General features: G+C 42.1%; 1 protein-coding gene across 1 annotated transcript in view; it reads right to left on the reverse strand.

The window, feature by feature from the left end:
• Positions 1-19152, reverse strand: part of STAB2 (stabilin 2) — a 218364-nt gene that overhangs the window by 101303 nt on the left and 97909 nt on the right. The window contains exons 27-34 of the mRNA XM_040344273.1: positions 17629-17724; positions 17462-17509; positions 12372-12508; positions 9441-9555; positions 8458-8535; positions 6486-6584; positions 2973-3080; positions 1326-1457 (exon numbers count right to left, since the gene is read on the reverse strand). Coding sequence (XP_040200207.1) covers positions 1326-1457; positions 2973-3080; positions 6486-6584; positions 8458-8535; positions 9441-9555; positions 12372-12508; positions 17462-17509; positions 17629-17724 — 813 coding nt within the window. The remainder of the gene's footprint in view (positions 1-1325; positions 1458-2972; positions 3081-6485; positions 6585-8457; positions 8536-9440; positions 9556-12371; positions 12509-17461; positions 17510-17628; positions 17725-19152) is intronic.

The following is a 19152-nucleotide window of genomic DNA, read 5'->3' on the forward strand; positions in this document are numbered from 1 at the left end:
AAATGACTTACCTTAGATCGGAGCCCCTGAAGCTGTCCTCGTCTCCCCCTCTGGCCGCAGACATCTCTCCCGGAGGTCACTTCTGGGTATCGCAGGTCCGGCACTGTGATTGGCCGGAGCCGTGATGACATCACTCTGCGCATGGTAAAGGCACACGCTAGGGAAGAAACGGCACAGAGTTTTGTTTCTTCCCAGCGCATGTGCCGTTTGCGGCGGTCTACAAGTGAAATACCTCCTAAACAGCGCACGTCTAGGAGATATTTCCACTACCTATAGGTTAGCCTTATTCTAGGCTTACCTATAGGTAGAAGTAAAAAAAGAGGGTTTACAACCACTTTAAGGCAAGTTCTGACTGCTAGGGTCTTAATGCCTGGAGGCAGAGGTGGGCTTCCCGACCATGTGACCTCTGTTATTGGCTGTCACAGTGGTCACATGGTCGGGAGCTCCTGATAGTAAACAATCATCAGAAGCTGTCTGTGGATTTATTCAGAAACACTGACATTTACATAATTACATCGTCCTAACCCCGTATATAAGTCTAAAAGTATATGTATGGCCAAAATTTTTTAGTTTTGGATAAAGTAGGGAAGAGAAAAACTCTCTATCAGGTTTTTTATTACTATGACTTGCTGGTTGGAAGCTAAACAGTGGGGACCTTGAGTGGAGAGTGTGAACAAGTTTTGCTTTACACTGCTGGTGATTGCTGTGTTGCATTCCTATGTTCTTTTTGGGGCTTGCCCTTGCAGTTTGCATGATTTACCCTTGCTTCTTGCTTTGCAGTTCTAACATTTTGGATTGACCATCACTTTGGATTTTATTTACTAAAACTGGAGTGTGCAAAATCTGGTGCAGCTCTTCATAGAAACCAATCATGTTCCGGGTTTATTTTCAATGCCTAATTGAACAAGCTGAAGTTATAGATGATTGGCTACCATGCACAGGTGCATCAGATTTTGCACTCTCCAGTTTTAATAAATCAACCCCAATCTGTCTTAATGACAGTGGTCACCAGACAAACAAATAATGGGAATCTCTCAAATGTTTTGATGTTTGGGTCCCATTGGGAAGATTTCTGTCTTGCAGACACAACAGGGAGTGAAGAAATATCTCAAGAATATGGAGAAACGCACTTTAGACAGTTGTCACAAAATGAACAACACAGACAGGGCAGATATCTCCAGTGGGAACAGAGACAGCAATAAAACAGAAGACAAGGGTTCTAACCTTTCTCTATTCTGAAACTAAAAAAAAAATTGGATTAGATAAAATTTATGTTCATTAAATAGCACAAATTAAGAGAGCTTAGCAAGTTTCTATGTTATTACCTCTCCATTACGCATAAAAAATCCAATTTGATATGAGAACCCCAGCAAGGTTTCCCGATGCATGCCTTCATGCATGTCATTCTTCATCAGCTGCTGACCCAATATGATATGGTATCGCATGGTATTTTCATCCTGAATACCATCAAGAAACATAAGATAGAGCAATTTTTAGAGAAATTCATAACTATTTATTTATTACTAGGGTAAAAAGCAGGTGTTGGGACAAGGAAGAGGTGGGGGGCAGGAGGGGAAGCTGCCCAGGGCACAGTGTTTTTATATAGGTTGGTGCCGTGTGACTATCACTCACTTGTGGCTACTCTATAAACTAATAAAATCTATGCAATAGGCTTAAGCAATTCATAGAATAGCAGCGAGTGAGTGATGGTCACACGGCACCTCTTTCCTACTTTGCAGAGCACCATGCAAAGGGATAGCAGGAATGCTCTTTGTTTTCACACACTTGGCACTAGAATGAAGCTGTACTGTCAGGTGGAGTGAACAATTAGTGGCTTTTTTCAAACTACACTACATACCTGCCAGAATGCCAGTAGCTTCCCAGCAACCCCAATCCTGGATACCCCCCTTATATTTGCTGTTTTTTCCCACACTATGCAGGGAGGAACACAGTTACTAATGTTTACCCTCAAACAGAAATTCCCAGTGCTGCCTTAGCCTATCTAGTGAAAACTCAAAAAATTGTGGAATGTCCAAACTGATATAAATGAAAAACGTGGCTGAGCAAGAAGGCATGACTAGCTACTGAAATGTGTTCTGATTGGCCAGTTCTATTCTTGGTCTTGACAGCTGTCAACAGGCCCAGTGCAGCTTGTGCTTCCAGCGTTATCCCACCTCCCTTCTGTCTGCAGGGAGCTGCCACTGTGGCAAGGACTTCTTTATAATCCTGTGCAGGATCCTCCACACAGTCCATCCAGGCACAGACTATGGCCCCGTACACACGTCCGAGGAACTCGACGGGCAAAACACATCGTTTTGCTCGTCGAGTTTCTTGTGAAGCCGCCGAGGATCTCGGAGAGCCGAAATTTCCCATTGAACAACGAGGAAATAGAGAACATGTTCTCTATTTCCTTGCCGAGATCCTCGTCGGCTTCCTCGGCCCAAAAGTGTACACACGGCCGGGTTTCTCGGCAGAATTCAGCTCCGATCGAGTTTCTGGCTGAATTCTGCCGAGAAACTCGGTCGTGTGTACGGGGCCTATCTCCCTGCATACATCCTGTGAGTCAAACCTGTCACTATGTTTTTTATGTACAACTAATAAACCGTTTTACACTATTGGTTGCTTGGTGCCTTTTATCCTTCCCCTCTTCTTTACTAATGTTTACCCTGTAATGTTTACCCAACAGATGCAAATTTATGTAATTGATATAAAACTATGTTTGGTTAGTCGCATCACTGCAACAGTTTTTTATCTGAAAGGGATTTAAGAATGAAATAACCACTACAATATTAAAATTTGTTGTAATATCCCATTGAATTGAACATGGCTGAATATTAGTGGATGCAGTGGATGCGACAGGATTAATAAAGGTCTGCCAATATATTTTGCCTTGACAGCTAAACATGCAATTAATGTGTAGCATTTCTTCCATATTTCGCAAACATTTGTTATTAAATGAATTCAATACAAACCAGAGTAGCTTGGCCTTTGTTGCGAATGTAAGTAGTGATTGCATCATTATGAGGGGCAAATACTGTGTATGTCTCTGATTCTTCAATCACATTAGCTAGTTTATATTCCTGAAATAAAAAAAGAAATCATTTATGCAGTGAGCATTTCATTCTAATACTGAAATGAGATAGAAACCATTACAACTTTTGTCAGCATTCACCAGTCTAACTGATAATGATAAGCCCCATATGGAACAAGAAAGAAAAGACATACAGAGATGTTGCCCTCAGGAGTCCAGCTATACATTTGCAACTGAGAGAAGGTAGCTCATATCCGACTGGATCCAATGGGCAAAACCTCCATGTTTCTTTCCATTTGTCTAGATTTTGTACATGGTACAAATAAACATGCTGCACTTTCGTAATATGTATTTTATTATAAGTCTTTATTTTATCCTTCAGCAGTAACATTATATAGTCAGTCACCAACTTTTACAGGATACCGGTATAACAGCAATGAAAAAAGAGTCCTTAGTGAGCAGAAACATTGGAGTAGGGATCAGTAATGGATTAGTTACATACAGTAATCACGTATAGTGGGTAAAGGCATCTCTAAATTGTATACTGCTCAGAAAGTTAATTTGGATCCTGCAGTGCATAGTTATGCTAAAGGGCTTGTTTAAAACCAGAAACTAAGCAAACAGCAGAGGAAGATACAAAGAAAGAAGGAGGGGTCAATAAGGCAGGAGAATGGTTTAGTAAAAGAACAAGAAAAATAAATAAAAAGGGGGGTGGGGGGTCTGGACCAAGAGGTACGGGGCAGTCCTGTTAAATAAAAAAAACTAATTGTCAAGCATAGAAATAGCAGCTGAAATTAGGTCTAGGTCACAAGAGTTGACATGTGGAAATTCTGCCTGTGATAGCAAGTTTTGCGGAGCTGTTCATCTCTATACTTTAGAGCAGCAGTCAAGTGTTCCAAATCATTTATCTTGTGCACCACGGATATCCATTGCCCAACTGACAGAGGGTCAGTACTTCTCCATTTTGTGGAATGCACACTCTGATGGGATTAAGCAGGTGGATCAGGAGAGATTTCTTATATCTGTGTTTCGAGAGAGGGGTGAGGTGTAAGAGGAATGTCTCTGGACGGCCATCCAAGGAGATATCGGTGGGTTTAAAGACCGGCTGTTAAAATTTCATCCAAAATATTCATATTAGAGGACATGATCAGAAAATATTAACAGAGTGCCCCTCTCCCTCTCACAATGCCAACACAAAGGTGAAACTAAGCGATAGATTTGAGAGTGGGCACCCTGTACCAAAGTTTTAGAAGTTAGTGACAGGCCTCTTTGGCCATAACTGACAGGGTTTTACCTATCAAAGGATGGGATTTAATATCAGATGAGAGGGCTGCTATGGGAAAGTCTGTAATGGGAAAGGCAACATATCTTTTTTTAAGCCCATCCAACCCTTTACCAAAGCATGTATAATCCAGTCCAATGCTCTTGTCATATGGACAGCATATATATAATTTGTGGGGTCCCTTAACCCAATGCCACCTCTTTCTTTTGGCAAAACCAAAAGACTGTAGGAAATCCTCTTATTTTTTTCCCCACAAGAAGTTGAGGAATACAACTTTTGTATCTCTGAGAAAGGATCTCAGTATAGTCACTGGTAATGTCTGTATGAGGTATGACAGCCTCTGGAGGAACGTCATTTTCAAAATGTATTTTTTTCTAAACCAAGTAAATGATTGACAATGCCCCATCTCCGATAGGGATGGGTGAGAAATATGCCCAGATATTTTATCTTTTTATGAGCCCAGGATTAGGTGAAATTAGATTGGATCTGCTGTAAAGTATCTGGAGCTAGATTTATGCTCAGGGCCTCCGATTAGTGGATGTTAGTTTTGTAGTTGGGGAGGCCTGTGTACATATATAAGTCCTTCAATAGATAAGAAATTATTATTTCAGGGCATGCTGCAAAGAAAAGCAGGTCATCAACATAATCTGCTACCTTATGATGAGCGCTTCTGCATTGGAGACCCTCAATGTCAGTGTTAGATTGAATACAGCATATTAAAGGCTCCAGCACTAAAACAAATATCAGGGATAAGGGGCACCCCTGCCTGGTCTCAAGGGGAAGGCCCCTGAGATTGCCCCGTTGGCCCAGTTTGCTGTCATGGGATGGGAATAGATACATCTATCCACTTACCCATATTGGACTCCAGTCCAATATGATGAAGTGTGCACTTGACCCCATCAAAAGCCTTCTCTGCTTCAAGTGAAATCAGCAATGTTGGAATGGCTCTGGATCGGGCCAAGTGGATTAGGTTCAATGTCCTACAAGTATCTTCTCTTGCTTCTGTATTTGACAAATCCCACCTTGTCTCTATGTACCAGGGAAGGAATAAAAAGAGCTAGATGATTAGCCAAATTTTGGTAAAGATCTTAATTTCAACGTTTAACAGGGAGAAGGGGCGATAATTTGCACAATCCAAGCCATCTCTACCTTCCTTCAGAATCAAAGTTATTTAGGCATACAATGTATCCTTAGGAAATTGAATCCCTCCCAACAGAGTATTACACAAACACACCTGGTGTAGGATAAGTAGCTCAGAAAAGGTGCAGTAATAAAGCAGGGAAAAACTGTTAAGTCCTGGAGCGCAACCTGTTTTAATTTACTTTATTGCCAACATTACCTCAGAGGCTGTGATGAGACACCTCATTCACTCTCTATCACGAGAAGGGAGCTGTGGCATGCTCAAGGTCTGGAGATATTCAGCAATTACAGATACTGTATGCAAACAGTCCGATCAGACAGACCACCTCTAGTAGGTAGATTGTAATATTTATGATAGTATTCTTTAAAACAATTTGCTATCCTTTGGAATATATATAGCTTATGGCCTTGTGTGGATGTCGCAATGGAAATGTAAGTCCTGTGCCTAAACCCCTACAGAGCCCCTAGCTAATGGGCTGCCAGGTTTACCCCAACTTTGTAAAAGAACCAGCTGGGAGTACATAAGCTTCCTTTTAGCTTTAACAAGTAAAATACAATTCAGGGAATCCCACAGATTATTTAGTCTAGCAGCGTTGTGATCTCCTGCTGTCTCTCATTTTTCCTGGACCCTAATTTAATCAGTGTGCCTTGGACTACATATTTATGTTCCTCCCCCACTACCCATGGGGTTTCTCTGGGAGCTCATTCATTGCAAAATAGTTTTTAATTTCTCCCTCTGCCATACACATATGATGTGTGTTTTGTATCAAATTATCATTTATTCTCCAATTTCCTACTATTTGTTTTTGATATCCAGCCAGCTTTATTGCAAGTAGTGAAAACTCACAAAACTAGACTGTGGCACATCACTCACTTCCAGACCCTCTCCTACTCCTTGATTGTGTTTAGTCACCAAGGTGTCATGACTAGTCAGGTCACCTTCATGACTGATTCCTTGTTGGGATGAAATTATATCTTTATGCATGTCCAGATTTATACAGGGGTCCAATGAGTTTATTACTTATGTCTTACAATGATGTATCCACGGAAGATTGAATAATCTGGCATCTGATCAAGTCTTGTCATAAGGTCCGGCATTACACCAGCAAGGAGTGGTTCTGGGGTCAACACCTGCAAAATGCAGAAATACATATTCATGTTTCTAACATTCTGACCAAATATAATGAACATAATATTTAGCATTCAGAAAATGGATGTGACCTGACACACACACACTAATAAAACACATGGCGGCCTCCATCCCTGATTTAAGCAGAACTCCAGTCAAAACGTTTTATAACTTTTGATAGAGTGAAACGGTATTGCTGTCTTTTTCCTCCTCTGGGAGATTTTCCCTCACTTTCGTAGAGAAATAATGGAAAGTGAAAAGAAATCTGCCCAAAGTGATGGGAATACAATCTTTGACCGTTGCCACTGGAATCATTTTCCCTACTGCACTTGTATCCATGTGGCAGAAAAATCTTGAATTCCTAATTACATTTTGTGCTGCTGATAATGTTCAATGACTGGAAAATGAAAGTAAAAAAAAAATTTACTCCCTATTCTCCATGTTTACCAAAACTAGAAAAAAGTGTTGGCTGGAGTTCAACTTGATTTCGAAATTAGGAGAAGCCATGCTGTGTCTGGGCTCACCCAGGCCCGTCGGAACCCGACAGGCAAAGCAAGCAATTGCCTGGGGCCCCCGAGCTGGCCAGGGGCCCCAGCAGGGAGGGCCCTTGCCGCACCGCTGTGTCCTCCTGCAGTCCGGTCGGCCATGTACCATAACTGCGCGGTACAGGAGATTCAGGTTCCTGTTCCCGGCCAGACTGACAGGAAGTGCACACACTGAGTGTTCACTTCCTTTCAGTCTGGCCCCGGGAACAGCGAACTGAATCCCCTGTACCGTGCGGTTATGGTACACGGCCGACCGGACTGCAGGAAAACGCAGCGATGCGGCAAGGGCCCTCCCTGCTGGGGCCCCTGTGCGTACACCAACATATTCCAACGTGTGCGTGCGTGTGAGGCGGAGGATAGAGGTAAGCCACCAACCAGCCCCCCCCCCCCCGCTTCTCAACTACTTGAAAAGTCTTTTTTTTTGCCTGGGGCCCCCAAATGTCTTCAAACGGCCCTGGGCTCACCCATACATCTAATACAGTATGGCTAAGCTGATCTGAAACATGTGCCATACACAGCTCTTAATAGTTTGAATTCTTAAAAGACATGGTACTCTATAAATGGTATTTTGCCCATTAAAGGAGGTATAAAACTTTGACAACTACAGTCCCAGAAATGCCAGGATGCTTTGCACGGTGTTTCAGGAAATGTATTTTAAGCCTCTTCTACTGAAACATTAGCCTTATGCTGATGGGTATACTGTATCAGCAAATCAGACTGATACAGGTCAGTTCTTAAGCTACACTGATCATTTCAATTTCCTATTTGTAATTGGAATACAGCTATGGGGATTAATGTTAACCATTAAATAGAAAAGTTGTCAGTCAATTACTCAGTGGTCCCTTAAGCCCCGTAAAAACGATCCGAAAATCGTACGAAAAATGCTGCATTCAAATCGATCATACAATAATTGGATCGTTAGTACAGAGCTTTTGAGAGCCTATCAGAACAGTTCACCCGATATTATTCTATCGGACATGCATGGATTTTTTTTTCGTACAAAGACAGATCGTACGATATTCGTTTAATCAGTACAGCTGTCGTTTGAAAATGCAATACAAATGCATTACAACACATGACATCACTTCCGAATTTTTATTCTGTCGTACGAGAATTTTCGTGACTTTAGTAAACTCTTCAGATTCGATTTGAGATTAGCATGCAAAAAAAAAAAAAAAAAAAACGGACGATCATTTGTCCGATAATCTCATTGCATGTACCGGGCATTGGTAATCAGTAACAGTTCTACAATGCCACTAGGCAGTTTATATTTGTACTGCTGCAGCTACTGTTACCCCTCTGTTATTGCCTAATTAAAACAAGGGCTTACCTTGTCAACAAGGTGCACAACTCCATTCACAGCTGCTATGTCACCAGCAATAATTTTAGCACCACCAACTGTAACAGTCTGGAATAAGAGAAAAAAGGTACAAATTCTTCAGTCTCTTTACCAAGTACTCGTCATAGGTCACATGATCTCTTAGTATATGTTTGCCATTAATTCCCACTGTACACAGGTTTTCTTAACCACTTTCCCTCTGAATTTTTTTTTTCATTTTACACACATGGAAAAATCATAATTTTTGGCTAGAACATTTTTCACCCCCCCCCCCCCCCCCACAGATTGTATATTTTCTGAAAGCAGTGGGCCTGTAGAATAAAAATATAGTAGTTGCAATTTTATATGTTGAACACAAACACAATTTAATCCCAATTTCTTTGTACAAACTGAAAGATGTTGGTATGTCAAGTAAACATATATCACATTTATTAGCCCTCAAAACAGCATGCACCCATTTAAAGGCTAGAAAAACAATACCCCAAATTATCATTAGGCAAATTTACAGCTAATCAGTAAATGAGGGAACAATAATTTAAATATTCTGACTCCAGTGTGTGGACCAAAAGCCAATATGTTGTTGAACATATGTTGTACATGAGAGCACCCTGCTTGTGTTAGTATTCAGATGTGTGCATGGAGTGACAGGGTATTTATTTTCTTATGCTTCAAACGTTTTCATTTTTTTTTACATTTAATTTTATTGCTATCACAAGAGGGCTAACAAGCCCCCTATGTGATAGCATTGTGCAAGGTACAGGTACTCTTTATGGAGACATCAGGGATCTATTAGACCCCTAATGTCTCCCAAGTCCTCTGCTTGCTCGATAAGCAGTTTACCCTTTTTTTTAGCTAGGATTTTAACAGCTGCAAACCAAACAGTGCTCAGAGCAAAGATTTTCTGGGTATTAACTGTGTTTAATGATTATGCCGTTCTGGCTTTTCATGAGACCTTCCAGCATTTTGTAACTTACCCCATTATCCTTAGAAAGTTTGAGAAAGTTATTTTTAAGAGCAGTGGCCAACATGTCAGATGAAGATAGATTCTTTATGTCATCAGATCGGAAGACATCGGGCAATATATGATACCTAAGGATGAAAATATAACTTTAGACATTAAAGTATAGAGTTTATGGCAGCAGCTACAGTGTGATATTACGATGGTCTGTGAAACTAGAGCATCTGGCACCCTGACTTTGCTCACAGGTAGGGATGAGCCGAACACCCCCCATTCGGTTCGCACCAGAACCTTCGAACGGACCGTCCGTTCTCGCAAACATTTAGAACCCCATTGACATCTATGGGACTCGAACATTCGAATTCAAAAGTGCTCATTTTAAAGCCTAATATGCAAGTTATTGTCGTAAAACATGTTTGAGAACCCGGGTCTTGCTCCAGGGAACATGTATCAATGGAAAAAAGTTTTAAAAACTGTCGTTTTGTCTGGAGCAGTGATTTTAATGATGCTTAAAGTGAAAAACAAAAATTGAAAAATTCCTTTAAATATTGTACCTGCTAGGTGTCTATAGTATGCCTGTGAAGTGGTATGTGTTTAGAACTGTCCCTGCACAAAATGAGATTACTATAAGAAAAAAGTAATTTAACCCCCCTGGCGGTATTCCCGAGTCTGACTCGGGGTGAGATTTTTGGGCTACGATCGGTAACCCCGAGTCAGACTCGGGCTCGCCTCGCGGAATTCACAGGCTTGGTTTACTTACCTTGTCCCTGGATCCAGCGATGCCACCGCGCTGTGTGAGCGAGCGGGACCTCGCTCGATTCACACAGTGCCTCTGTGTGCCGCCGATCTCCGTTCCCTGCGACGTTACGATGCACGGGGGCGGAGAACGGCGCCAAATTCAAAAGTGTAAACAAACACAATACATACAGTATACTGTAATCTTATAGATTACAGTACTGTATGTAAAAAATACACACCCCTCTTGTCCCTAGTGGTCTGTCCAGTGCCCTACATGTACTTTTATATAATAAAAAATGTTCTTTCTGCCTGCAAACTGTAGATTGTCCATAGCAACCAAAAGTGTCCCTTTATGTCAAAAATGGTTTTAGAGCAGCTAGAAAACAGCGATAATAAATTATAATCACTTGCAGAATTGTGCGATAGCGATTTGTGGGGAAATTCGTCATAAAAAAATAAAAGTAATGACAGCGACAATTCTGCAACTGAGCAAATTTCAGTGATTTTGAGTTGATTACATTATAAATAATTTTCATTATAATTATATTATTATTTGTTATAATTATTTATAATTATTTATTATATTATAATTTATAATTTTGTTTTTAAAAAAAATTCATACCCGGGATGCCTACTAGACTCTTGTTTGGTCAGATTTAAGTGAGTTATTCCTAAGAGTTCCTTGCCTACAGTATAAAACGCCAAATTTCCTTGCAAATAATGGTACCACTTTCAGCACCTTTTTTCTGAAATAATCATACCGCCAGGGAGGTTAAGACTGCTTGCGGCTTTAATGTAATGTCTGGTCCCTGCAATTTGGATGAAAATCATTGACAAAAATAGCACAGACACAGACAGTACACACACCACGTAGCTTTAGGTGCACACTGCAGAGGACAATGGCAGTACACACACCACGGTAGCTTTAGGTGCACACTGCAGAGGACACGGGCAGTACACACACCACATAGCTTCAGGTGCACACTGCAGAGGACAATGGCAATACACACACCACGTAGCTTTAGGTGCACACTGCAGAGACAATGGGCAGTACACACACCATGTAGCTTTAGGTTCACACTGCAGAGGACAATGGCAGTACAAACACCACATAGCTTTAGGTGCACACTGCAGAGAACACGGGCAGTACACACACCACGTAGCTTTAGGTGCACACTGCAGAGAACAATGGCAGTACACCACGTGAGAATACTGCAGCTAGCACAATCACCTGCCTGCCTGTCATTAAATTAGAAATAGCGGATCTAGCAAAACTATACAGTGTATAAATATATATACAACACCTGGGATGCATATATATCCTCTACACACTGTAACTTTAACTGACTAGCCTGCCTGCTCTATCTACCTACTAAAAAATTACACTCTCTCTCTCTTTCTCTGTCTTCTCTTTCTTAACCACCGCAACACACTACACAAGGCCGATCTGCAGGCGGCCTTTTATAGTGTGGGGCGTGTACTAAACCCCCTGAGCCATAATTGGCCAAAGCCACCCTGGCTTTGGCCAATTATGGTTCTCTGTTTTTTGCAAGCTGTGATTGGCCAAGCATGTGGGTCATAGTTCATGCTTGGCCAATCATCAGCCAGCAATGCACTATGATGCCGCAGTGAATTATGGGCCGTGACGGCCCAAAACGTTCGTAATTCGACAAACGATCGAACATACGATGTTCGAGTCGAACATGAGTTCGACTCAAATACGAAGCTCATCCCTACTCATAGGGAATTACTCCTTTTGCTGCACAATGGGCTGTTGCCTCGCTTTTCAACATGTTTTGGCATAAATGGAGAGGAAAGCCACATGAATTAACATTGCTCATAGCAGTAACATGGTCCTTTTTTTAATCTGCATTAACCTGCAGTAAAAGAAGTCAGCTTAAAAATGGTAGGCTTATAACCCAAGTAGACATTTAGTTTGCTAGAAAATTTAGTGTGGTAGTTTTTGATTCACTATAAGTATAAACAATATAATTTTGGTGAATCAAAAGGCAACAAAACCAAATAATTTGAGAATTATTAAGGTTGGCACTCATTAAATTCCTCTTCTTGCAGCACACAGTATGTGTAATGGAGGTAATGGAGATGACTGCAGATTTACAACATCTGACTGCATTATCAATGAGAGCAGGAGATTTTTGATTTAAAGGGAAACAGCATGATAGACATAATATCAGAATTGTGGAATTACTTTAGTAAGATTGGCATTTTATCCTTCCTCATCCAGTATGATTTGTCTTGCTCACTCATACTTTCAAATGCTTTTTGTGAAGGGACGAACACAGTCACATTGGAAGATGATGAAATCAACGATCTTATAGCCGGATCCTGTAATAGAAATATAGTTATATTGGGATTGGCACGCAAGCATGTGTAATGAGGCAGAATGTAAAGACAAGAGGTACTCCCGCGCTGTCAGAAGATCCTACTAAGTGAAACTGGGGCGGTGTTTAAGCTAAAGGGGACACTGCTGCAGACACCTAGTGATCTATCCTAAATAGAAAAAATTTGTCAAATGAATGCACATTTATTGGTAAAGAACGGTAAAAAACACTCACATATACTTCAGCTATATGATCGGTGACACTAGCGAGCGCCGTGACTCAAATGCCTGCCGTCAGAGTGCTGGGTCTAGTGCTCCAATCCCGACGCGCATCGTCACATCACGTGACTTCATCAAGGGATTATTTATTACACTAAGTCTATATATTTATGCATTATTTATTTGTTTGTGTATAGTGTGGTATTCACTTTATTGTAATTTATGTTTTTCTGAGATATTTGTTTCACTTATCGATCCAGGCAGAGATCTGTAATATTTGGTAGTCTATATAGACACTTTTTTATGCATTGTGGGCCAGATTCACGTAGCGCAGCAGATCTATAGATCCGCTCGATCTACGTGAATTAAGATCCGCTCCCGCAAGTTTAGGAGGCAAGTGGCTAATTCACAAACAACTTACCTCCAAACTTGCGACGGCGGATCCTAACTCCCCCGGCGGAATTCAAATTCCGTGGCTAGGGGAGTGTACTATTTAAATCAGGCACGTTCCCGCGCCGATTTAAATGCGCAGGCGCCATCCGGGGAATTTCCCGGCGTGCATTGCTCCCACTGACGACACTAGGACGTCAGTGGTTGCGACGTGAGCGGGACTTGCAACGCGCGTGTTCGTGAATCGGCGTACGCAAACGACGTAGGAAAATTCAAATTCGACGCGGGAACGCCGGCTATACTTAACATTGGCTGATAAAAGAAGGGGTAAGTATACGACGGTAAACCGCTACGGAAACGACGTAAGAACACTGCGACGGGTCCCCGTACGTTCGTGAATTTGCGTTTCTAGCTGATTTACATATTATTTATCGTAAATCAGCTGGAACGCCCCCGGCGCCATTTTTAAATTTAAAAAAAGATCCGACAGTGTAACACATTGTAACACTGTCGGATCTAGCCCTATCTATGCGTAACTGATTCTATGGCCCCATACACACGATAGAATCCATCCGCAGATAAATCCCAGCAAATGGGTTTCTGCGGATAGATCCTATGGTGTGTACACGCCAGCGGATCTGTTTCCGCGGAGAAGTCTCCTCTGGGATGGATTCCAGCAGATCGGATATTTGCTGACATGCACAACAAATCCATCTGCTGGAATCCATTCCAACGGATGGATCCGCTCGTCTGTACAGACTTACCGGATCCATCCGTCCAAAGGGATTCCCCGCACGCGTCGTAATGATTTGACGCATGCGTGGAATTCCTTATATGACAGCGTCGCCGCGTCATAATCGCGGCGACGGCGCGACACGTCATCGCCAGAGGATTTCCGCGCGGATTTCAATGCGATGGTGTGTACACTCCATCGCATAGAAATCTGCGGAAATCTTTGAGAGGATTTATCCGTGGAAACGGTCCGCTGGACCGTATCCGCGGATAAATTCTCTCGTGTGTATGGGGCCTTAGAATCAGGCGCATAGATAGGACCAGTGTAATTCAGAGATACGATGGTGTATCTGTAGATACACCGTCGTATCTCTTTGTGAATCTGGCCCATAGAGTGTATTATAGTCACATTATCTATCTCCTTTCCCCTCCCCCTCCCCCTCCCCCCCTTGTCTCTGTTACACAGCGCAGACACCATCACCTTTTTTCACGTGTAATGAGGCGTTGTACAATGCCCTTATTAACCCTGTAGGAGGTTTATCTTAACGGGACAGGTATGTGCCTTTTTTCACTGTGAAAGAAACATAGCAATGTGTGTGGATCTGTGTCTCTATATAATTGGCCATTAGTATTATTGTAAATATTCTAGTGATGGGGTGTGTGGCACTGCCTGCCACTTCGTGATCAAAGTGATAAATGTGGCTATCAGTGCTGTGACTTATAACTGTATAAGTGAGTGTTATCAGTGTGTAGTCCCAGCTAAGGGGACACACAACAACGGGCGAATCAGCCCTGGTGACAAAAATGAATATGTTCAAAAACTTGCAATTTACTTCTTAATTCCCTATAATGGGAGTGTGGCCCTTGTGTATGGCCTGTGCGGGTGCTAATAATATAATCATGTAGATCAACCCCTGTTTGCCAAGTATTCACTCACTAGCGTGAATAAGTGATTTAAACAGATAGTTGCTATGCAATATAAACTTGTGATAATTAATGTGCAGTGAAAAAAACTTGTTAATCTTGCAAAGACGAAAAACATCTACTCAAAACAACTATTCAAAAGAGCCAGTCCAATAGTGGGCAAACATCCATGGTATAATAAGTTCAATGTAAGTGTCTTCTGTATTATTCCACTAACAAGACATATATCCCACCCCTTACAGCAAGTCCCTGCTGGATATGGTGAGTACACTTTAAAGAGATACTGATTGAATCAGATAGTATTCTCCCAACAATCAAAACAGCATGGTCAAAACAATGCAGTGTAACTTTTGTGGATATCTTCTTTAGCTATTGCAGATCAGGGTGACTTCTGTGCACCCCCTCCTGGCTCCCCACTCACCAAATCCAGATACCCCTGCAGGGGTAATAAGCGTGAAGTAAGTGTCTTTGAAAAAGTCACACGACGAAACGCGTCAGTGCAACCATCACACACGCTGAACGTCACTTCCGGTTGATGGGAGTACACACTGATAACACTCACTTATACACTTATAAGTCACAGCACTGATACCCAAATGTATCATTTTGATCACGAAGTGGCAGGCAGCGCCACACACGCCATCACTAGAATATTTGCCTAAACACTAGCCCTGGGTCAGGGACTCAGAGGGGAGGCAGCAGAAAATTATTTCTCTGTAGCGTGGATATAACCAACTTACACATTAGTATTATTTTGTTATTATTGAAAACTGGAGTTACTTTGACTGAGGCCCCGTACACACAACCGAGTTTCTCGGCAGAATTCAGCCAGAAACTCGATCGGAGCCTATTCTGCCGAGAAACCCGGCCGTGGGTACACTTTCGGCCGAGGAAACCGACGAGGATCTCGGGCCAAATAGAGAACATGTTCTCTATTTCCTCGTTAGTCAACGGAGAAACTTGGCTCGCTGAGATCCTCGGTGGCTTCACAATGAACTCGACGAGCAAAACGATGTGTTTTGCCCGTCGAGTTCCTCGGACGTGTGTACGGGGCCTGAGACACAAATGCCCCGGCCAAAATCATATCGGAATTCCGACAGAATTCCAACGGAGTAAAAGAGAACATGTTCTCTATCTAAACTCCGATGGAATTCCTCAGAATTTTCGATGAAAACGTCCGATGGGGCATACACACTATCGGAATTTCCGATGGAAAAAGTCAGTCTTAATTTTGTCCATCGGAAATTCCGATCGTGTGTACGGGGCATAAGTAGCATCGAACCTGCCCTGAATGTTGAAGGCTGACCATACATTATACAATTTTCTTGTACAATTTATCAAAACCATATAATATGAGGTCAAACCTAAACAATTAAAATTTCTATGCAATCAGGCAGGCCCTTGCACTACATAGTTGAAGGTAAATCTCAAGGAAATTAAACAAGAAAATTGATTGGTATCTGTGAAGGAATACCTCCATTTCTTAGTACATGCATTAATACATTATTAAGCCTACAGTCTTTTTTTTTTGTTTTGGGTGATAATTCACGATTACTGTATCTGTTGACTAAAATAAAGTTATGTTCTGCAGAGACTTAAAGGACATGTTCGCCTTAAAAAAAAAAAAAAAAAAACTGTAAATGCTAATTTTTTTGCAGGTAAAAAAAAGTAAATTTACAGTTTTATTTTTTTAGGAGCCTGGAATGCATTGCACCAGCAATCCACAGATTACTGATGCCATGCAGGTCTCCTGCAGACTGTCAGTTTGAGCTGTCTGCCCTGTACATCCTTTCACATTGACAGGAAGACAGGAAGACTCAATAAACTACCACAGTACTCAACAGTAGTTCATTTACAGAACTGAGAATGAATGATGCGGTCGTGTGATTTCTTTTCAGAAAGTGACAGCTTGTAAGGGAACTTCTCCCCGCATTGCTGTCACAGCGAGAGCCCAGACCACCAAGTCGCTGCAGGAGTGGGAACATGTTACATGTTCCACCCTAAAAACTGGTGGAGCATGTAACACGTTCCCAAAGCTGAACTTATACTTTAAACCTGGAATCTAGGAAGACAAAAAAGGCAAAAATAATGAAGCCACGCAATCACCAATAAATTCTTACATTTATTTTTTAAAGCTAGCAGTGCAGATACCTGAATTTTACTTGGCATCGGCCTCTTGTAGTCCCTGTACAACAGAGCTCATAGAGGGGGAGGGAGAAGAAGCACAAGGAGCCTGTCAGGTATGCTGTAGTGCAAGAAGCATGCTGATAGGTGGAGTGAGCAGAGAGATGAGGTCATCAGTGTGCTGCCTCTCCCTTCATTGTCTGGCCATAGTGTAGGGTGCAGAGGAGACCTGTTAGTGAAGATAAAACTGCAGCAGAGCAAGATCAGGTCCTCTCTTCCGCTAGACAGGGCTGTGCTGTGGGGCAGGGCTTTGTAAATATCAGGATAATACATCTCCCAGATATGTATTAGATCTGTGTATTTAGCTGTATGCTTGTGGAGGTCATCTTTAGGTTGCAAATTTTGAAGTTAATTAGCCATAAATACTGTACTAAACACTAATATGGCTCACAAAGCTTATTATAAGGAATGTTTATTGCTTTTTGTACTTGGCGTCCACGATATTTATGACTTCCCCTGCCTATAAAACTCTGAACATTTTGAGAATTATTCAAGCATCTAATACTTACTTCAGTCCATTTATGAAATTCTGAACCTTCTGGGAGTGAGGCGATCACCTAGAAATGTAATTATAAAAATGTTTAATATAAATCAATCAATCACTGCTTGAGACTGGTTAATGTAACAATATTCAACCTTTTCTGAGGTTGTGTGATCAGATTGTGGTGATACTTACATCTGCAACATTACCATAACATATTTTCCCATCTCCTTGATATCCTTCATTGCACACACACTCCCAGAATCCCGAGATTGCTTTTTTACACGTGGCCTAAAACAGAAAGGTAGGTGTAAAAATATGTCATACAAAATTTCAGACGGTTTTATGTCTCTTGACTTATAATTTATCCACCTAATACAAGCATGTTATACCCCCTTAACAGTGCCGATCCTGACCTCCCTGGGGCCCTAAGCAAAATGACATGTCACATTAAAGATTAAAGTTGAGAAGCGGGGGGAGGGGGTGTTCTGCTGTTGGAAATTACATCTTACATTAAAGTGAGAAGCGGGGGTGCTGACTTCTTACCTCTTCTCCCATGCAGCCAGTGAGTTGAGAAGCGAGGTGAGGGACCGAAAATTACCTCTCACCAGGCGGGGCCTCTAGTAATTTGGGGGGCCCTCCGCAGCTTTGCGGGGCCCTAAGCGGCTTGCATAGTGAGCCTATAGGGCGGATCGGCCCTGCCCCTTAATTACCAGACCATTACTCAATTTTCAGTGTTAGTTTCAGTGTGATAGTTTGGCTGACAATTAATTGCACAATACTGTACCTTAAATACCGTATTTTCCGGCGTATAAGACAACCTTTTCTACTTAACAATATGCCTCAAAACTCGGGGGTCGTCTTATACGCCGGTACCTGTATGCAGATTCTCAGTCAGATTGCCGGCGTCCATTGTTCAAAAGCTGCGCCTCCTCCTTGTGCTGTTCCGTGATAGGCAGAACACTCAGTTTCCCAGCAGAGTCTCTGTTCAGTGTTCCGCCTATAACGGATGTCTTCTCATCCTCGGCCTCGGATGAGAGGACATCCATGATAGGCGGAACACTGAACACAGGCTCTGCTGGGAAACTGAGTGTTCCGCCTATCACGGAACAACACGAGGAGGAGGCATGGCTTTTGAACAATGGACGCCCGCAATCTGACTGAGACTTTGCATGTCAGGGATAAGGTAGGTGAGGTATGCAATGGCACAGTGAGGCATGCAATGAGCACAGTGAGGCATGCAATGAGCACAGTGAGGCATGCAATGGCACAGTGAGGCATGCAATGAGCACAGTGAGGCATGCAATGAGCACAGTGAGGCATGCAATGAGCACAGTGAGGCATGCAATAAGCACAGTGAGGCATGCAATGGCACAGTGAGGCATGTAATGGCACAGTGAGATTTGAAAAAATCTGAATAAAGCCTGTTCATGTCAGCGGTTGTTCTGGCTACCCCTCAGCTTCCAGACAGACTAGTAGGAAGGGGGTCGTCTTATACGGCGAATATATCCCAAAACCAAAATTTTAGCTGGAAAATTAGGGGGTCATTTTATACGCCCAGTCGTCTTTAGCAAGAAACAACTGAGAAGCCTGTTAAATGACCAGTCCTTCATCATACCTCCCAACTTTTTGAGATGTGAATGAGGGACACCTGTCAGCAAAAGTTTGCAGGTATAGGACACACCCCTTGTCACGCCCCCTTAAAGCAGAATTGTACAA

This window comes from Rana temporaria, chromosome 3, assembly GCF_905171775.1.
Source record: "Rana temporaria chromosome 3, aRanTem1.1, whole genome shotgun sequence".
Classification (NCBI taxonomy): Eukaryota; Metazoa; Chordata; class Amphibia; order Anura; family Ranidae; genus Rana; species Rana temporaria.